Source organism: Dendrobium catenatum, unplaced genomic scaffold (genome assembly GCF_001605985.2).
Source record: "Dendrobium catenatum unplaced genomic scaffold, ASM160598v2 fragScaff_scaffold_853, whole genome shotgun sequence".
NCBI classification, from domain to species: domain Eukaryota; kingdom Viridiplantae; phylum Streptophyta; class Magnoliopsida; order Asparagales; family Orchidaceae; genus Dendrobium; species Dendrobium catenatum.
In genome coordinates, this window is record NW_021319315.1 from 3,655,715 (window position 1) to 3,660,718 (window position 5,004).

At 36.4% G+C, this 5,004-nt stretch overlaps 1 protein-coding gene across 2 annotated transcripts in view; it reads left to right on the forward strand.

Moving 5' to 3' along the window:
• Positions 1 to 4,539, forward strand: part of LOC110097188 (serine/threonine-protein kinase D6PK-like) — a 15,099-nt gene extending 10,560 nt beyond the window's left edge. The window contains exons 2-3 of one of the 2 annotated variants that reach the window (XR_002303180.2): positions 2,736 to 3,678; positions 4,370 to 4,539. Coding sequence is in view for 1 of the 2 variants with exons in the window: in XM_020823443.2 (XP_020679102.1) it covers positions 2,736 to 3,603 (868 nt within the window). In the remaining variant the exon portion in view is untranslated. Of the gene's footprint in view, positions 1 to 2,735 lie in introns of both variants that reach the window. The other variant, XM_020823443.2, reaches the window with a different exon arrangement.
• Positions 4,540 to 5,004: the final 465 nt, after the last annotated feature.

Below are 5,004 nucleotides of genomic sequence, written 5' to 3' on the forward strand. Positions count from 1 at the left end.
GGAAGGAAAATTGAGGAAGTTTAGGAGGGAAATTGATTGCAGGGATTGTTTAGGGAATTCCTTTTGAATTTTATGTATTAAATAGATGTTTTTCCTAGGGTTTGGGCATCTTGAATTTGGCTGAAATTTGAGATCTCGTAGATTTAGGTTTTCTTTGGGCTCTTGGCGTTGCCAGAGATTTGGGAGAGAACGATCCTCCTCTCGAATTGAGGATCAATTGTATCTTGCTATTTTATTCTTCTACTAGTAAAATACAAGCTGTTCTTCCAATTTTCTCTCAGCTTTTCCCTGTTTTTCCCACTGTTTTGCTGTTTTTCCTGCTGTGAACAGCAGTTTGCATCGAGATTTGCTGTAGAAGTAATTGCTATACTTGCTTTGGTTAATTACTTATTTTTTATTTTAAGAAATAAATCTTAGATGGTTTGGTCACATAAAACGGCGGCCTTCCGATGACCAGGTTAGGAGAGTAGAGGTATTAGATTTGACTTATGTTAAGAAAGGTAGGGGTAGACCTAAAAAGACTTGGTTAGAAAATATTAGGAATGACCTTTCTTTATTAGATTTAAACGAGAATTTGACTTTTAATAGGACACAATGGAGAAAAAAGATTCATGTAGCCGACCCACGTAGTGGGATAAAGGCTTGATGTTGTTGTTGTTGTTGAAATAAATCTTAAATATTCCAACAATTTGAGGCAGTCTAATGATCAAATTCATTGGCAAATATACTGAGGCACTTGTTTGGTGGTAACATATCACTTGATGTAAAAATGTGATGAGGTATTCTAAAAGGTGACCTTCGTATGGAGTTTTCGGATTGGCATGTGGTGCCGACATGGCCATTGATGTTTAAGCTTTTAGTAGTTTTTATAACATCATTTTATGGGATAATGGAATGCATCTTTTTCGAAAGTTTGTTTTGGGTTGCGACCATACATATTCTAAAACTAATTGTGAGCGGATATTTTATTCTTTTTTAGCAATAACTTAGCCTTATGTCAAGTTTATCATGTGAAATAATTCATATATAGAAGAGAACCCTTCATGTTTTATATCATATGCTAATATGTTCATTTTTCTTTTAAGGTCTCTATCTTATGTTTGTATGTGTGCATCATGATCATGGAGTTCAAGGGAGCTTCCTAAAATGGATGTTGATAAAAACCATTTGGATAGTCTCAAGTGAATCAACCCTCTGTCATATACATCAATGGCACAAAATGGCGAACGCCTTGACACGTGGCGCGGCGCGACGCACATACGATGTTATTTGCTTGGCACGGCGTGACACTGCGCATCAAAATAGTGTGCTACTTGCGCTATGCATGCGCCATGGCGTATGGCGCAAATGGCGCGCCCTATTTTGTTCACATGTTATAAGTTTCAAATTATAAATTATAATTTTTTTTTTAAGATTTATATATTAATATCACAAATAATTATTAATTAGTTAAACATCAAATCAATAAAGTATCAAAAAGCGGTTCTATTAATATATATATATATATATTATTTTACAAGTACTAGAAATTACGAGCTCCCTATACGAGTTCCCTAGAGAACGGAAAATTAGCAAAAAATAATAATAATACTAAGTGCTAAATGTACTACAAGTACAATAAATTATGAGATATATATATATATATAGCACCAAGCCGATAATTCACATTTATAATTGTCAAAAAGAAAAATCATTCTTTTCTCTTGCATATCAATAAGCAATGAACGTTTTATATAATTTTGTTAGAATTTTAATTTTAAAATGCCAAGATGAATTTTTTTCTATGCTTTGAGCATCAATTTCTTACAAAATCATACGCGTGCAGGATGTTTTAAAAAGAAATTCAATAACCTGCACTGGCTATCACGTGCCGTCTCTATCTGAACATTAACTTCTTATAATTTTTAATTTCGTGTGAACATTTACGGTTTCTTTTTTCTGTTGGAACCATGTACATTAACAAGTATGTTTTCTGCATCAACCATGTATTTACAGTCTGTGGGCATGTCATCCATCGCCGTGCTTGAAAGGCTTAATGATACAAAGTCCCCTGCTGTTAAATTCCTGTCATTCAGGATCTATTTTAAAATCGCTTTCCTTAACAAAGAGTCTTCATAAAGGATGCATTGATTTAGGTTTCATTTGGGACGACTTTTTTATTGTTTTTTAAAAACAACTTTTTAGTATAAAAATTTTAATTTTTGTACTAAAAAGTTGCTTTAAAAAGCAGCAAGGAAGCTGCCCCAAACAAAGCCTTAATCTTGCATTTTTGCATTTGGAAGTGGTTTGTCAGTGTCTAATTATAACAATTACAATAATTTCTATTAACTGTATCTATGGTAACAAATGCTGACTCTATTCTTTTCTATCATATGAGGAATGTGTATGGATCTTGTTTCTAACAAGTAGGGTTGCTAATAGGTTGCGTGAGACAGATTTTTAAAATTCTGTAATTTTGGTCGAAGGATGCCTAAGTTTTCACTATCAAGTACTCTTTCGTGTGTGCTCAGTTTAGTTTCCCATTTTTTGTGATCTTTTCTGGTATACTTTTGCATATGAAGTTGTAATCAGCTACATGACTACAATATTTTGTATTTTTGTAATCACAGTTGCAGCTTTTACTGAAAAATGAAATATGATTGTGTAGTTTTGGCATGCGATTTTTGTGATGATATCAGTTTATTGATGGTCTCTTAAGAATTGATGAAGCACTTCTGCTGTCAAATATTTTGCAGGTTTTACGTTGCTGAAGTCCTCCTTGCACTGGAATACCTGCACATGTTAGGCATTGTTTACAGAGATCTGAAGCCGGAGAATGTGTTGGTGAGGGAGGATGGCCACATCATGCTATCCGATTTCGATCTATCACTGTGCTGCACATTCTCTCCCACGCTTATCAAGTCATCAAACTCGGATGCAGATCACCTGAAAAACTCCACCGCATACTGTGTTCAAACGTCCTGCATCGAGCCATCGTGCATACAACCTACATGCTTTACGCCACGTTTCTTCGTCGGCGGTAGATCGAAGAAGGATGCGAAGGCTAACAAGCCAAGGAGAGCTGAGATCAATCACCAGTTGATTCCTGAACTTATTGTAGAGCCCACGAGTGCCAGGTCAATGTCTTTTGTGGGAACTCATGAGTATTTGGCCCCGGAGATTATCAAGGGCGAGGGTCATGGGAGTGCTGTGGACTGGTGGACGTTTGGAATTTTTTTGTATGAGCTTTTGTTTGGAAAAACTCCATTTAAGGGTTCAGAGAATAGAGCCACACTATTCAATGTAGTGGGTGAGCCCTTGAGATTTCCTGAAGTTCCTGCAATAAGCTTTGCAGCAAGGGACTTGATCAGAGGGTTGCTTGTGAAGGAGCCCCAGCAGCGGCTGGCATATAGGCGGGGAGCTACTGAGCTGAAGCAGCACCCGTTCTTCCATAGCGTGAACTGGGCTCTCATACGGTGTGCTAGTCCGCCAGAAATGCCAAAATTATACAAGAGTGAAAGTCGGCCGACTTTGGCGGTGGTTGATGCCGCCGCCGGCGGCAGCAGCAGTGGCCCTGATGTGAAACTTGTGGGAAAATATCAGGAGAATATTGATTTCTTTTGAATAAGGTTTTTTGCGATTCGTCTGTGCTGCTTGGTCTCCTTGAATTTTCAAGGCACAAGGGCGTCACATTAGGCGGTACGTTCTATGAATATTCTCTTCGATATGAATGTTTCTTTGTTATTTACTGTTTGGTATGGTTAAAAAGGGAAAAAGGTGGGAAGAAGCATCATTCTAAGGGCAAATTATTAGGTCCGGTGACCGGACCATAATTTGAGTCCGGATTGGTGCACTTTTACTACGCTTTTGATGTATTTTTGCAAAAGAGCAGCTAATACACAATTTTAATTGCATATTAGCTGTTTTTTTGTTGAGTATTTACAAAAAAAAGCAAAAGCGCGGTAAAAGCGCAATAAATATCTTACTCATTGAGTATTTCCTGTCCTTTTGTTGCTCTTTTCAAATACTCAGTAAAAAGGCAGCTAATATGCACTTAAAATTATATATTAGCTACACTTTTGCAAAATCACATCAAAAGTGCAATAAAAGCGCACCAATCCGGACTCAAATTTAGGTCCGGTCACCGGACCTAATAATTTGCCCATTTCCTTCTAAGGTATTTACACCTCCAACCTCTTTCTAATGGGTAGGAGGTAACAGCACCTGAGAAATTAGCTTTGACGGGAGCAAGAGGTAGGCAAGGCTTCGTGATTATAACAAACGTTACATTGCAAGTGTTGTCATCGTCCTTTTTATATTCTCATTTCCCATTGTATTTCTGTGTTTGTTCAGTGAAATTTGATTTTATTTTGTCTGCAAAATGCTTCAGATATCATTTTCATTTATGTGAAAAGAGAGATGAATTATGAGTCTGGCTAAGGAGAAAGATTATCCAAATGAAACGGTACTCTTCTTCTATCTTATGAGATTACCGATATATCTGTAATGCTTTGTGAAGTATTCTCGAAACGATTAATGATTTGCTGCTAAGTTGGGTCACGTCATTTGTTTGTCTAAGAAATTTGATCAGATTCAATAAATCTTCAATTGTGATCGATCTTGAGTAAGGATTCAACATTAAGTTGTCTTAGGTTTTATTTGGGATATTTTTTTTTGATGCTTTAAAAGCAGTTTTATAGTCCAAAAATTTTTAGTTTAAAAAAATTGTAATTAAAAGTTGATTTAAAAAGCTTTACAATTGAATCCTAAGATTTAGGCTTTGTTTGGGACGGCTTTTTATTGCTTCTTGAAGCAGATTTTTAATATAAAAATTAAAATTTTTGTGAAGCAGTAAAAAAGTCTGTCCCAAACGAAGCCTTAGTATCTATTTGGGACAACTTCACGTCTACACTATCGCGGCTCTCCTTGTCTTTGCTATAGCAACTCTCTTGCGGCAATCTATCCAGGCTGTATCCTTCGCTCGACTACCCTTGCTTTGCTCGTCAACTCAAAAGTAATTTTGAA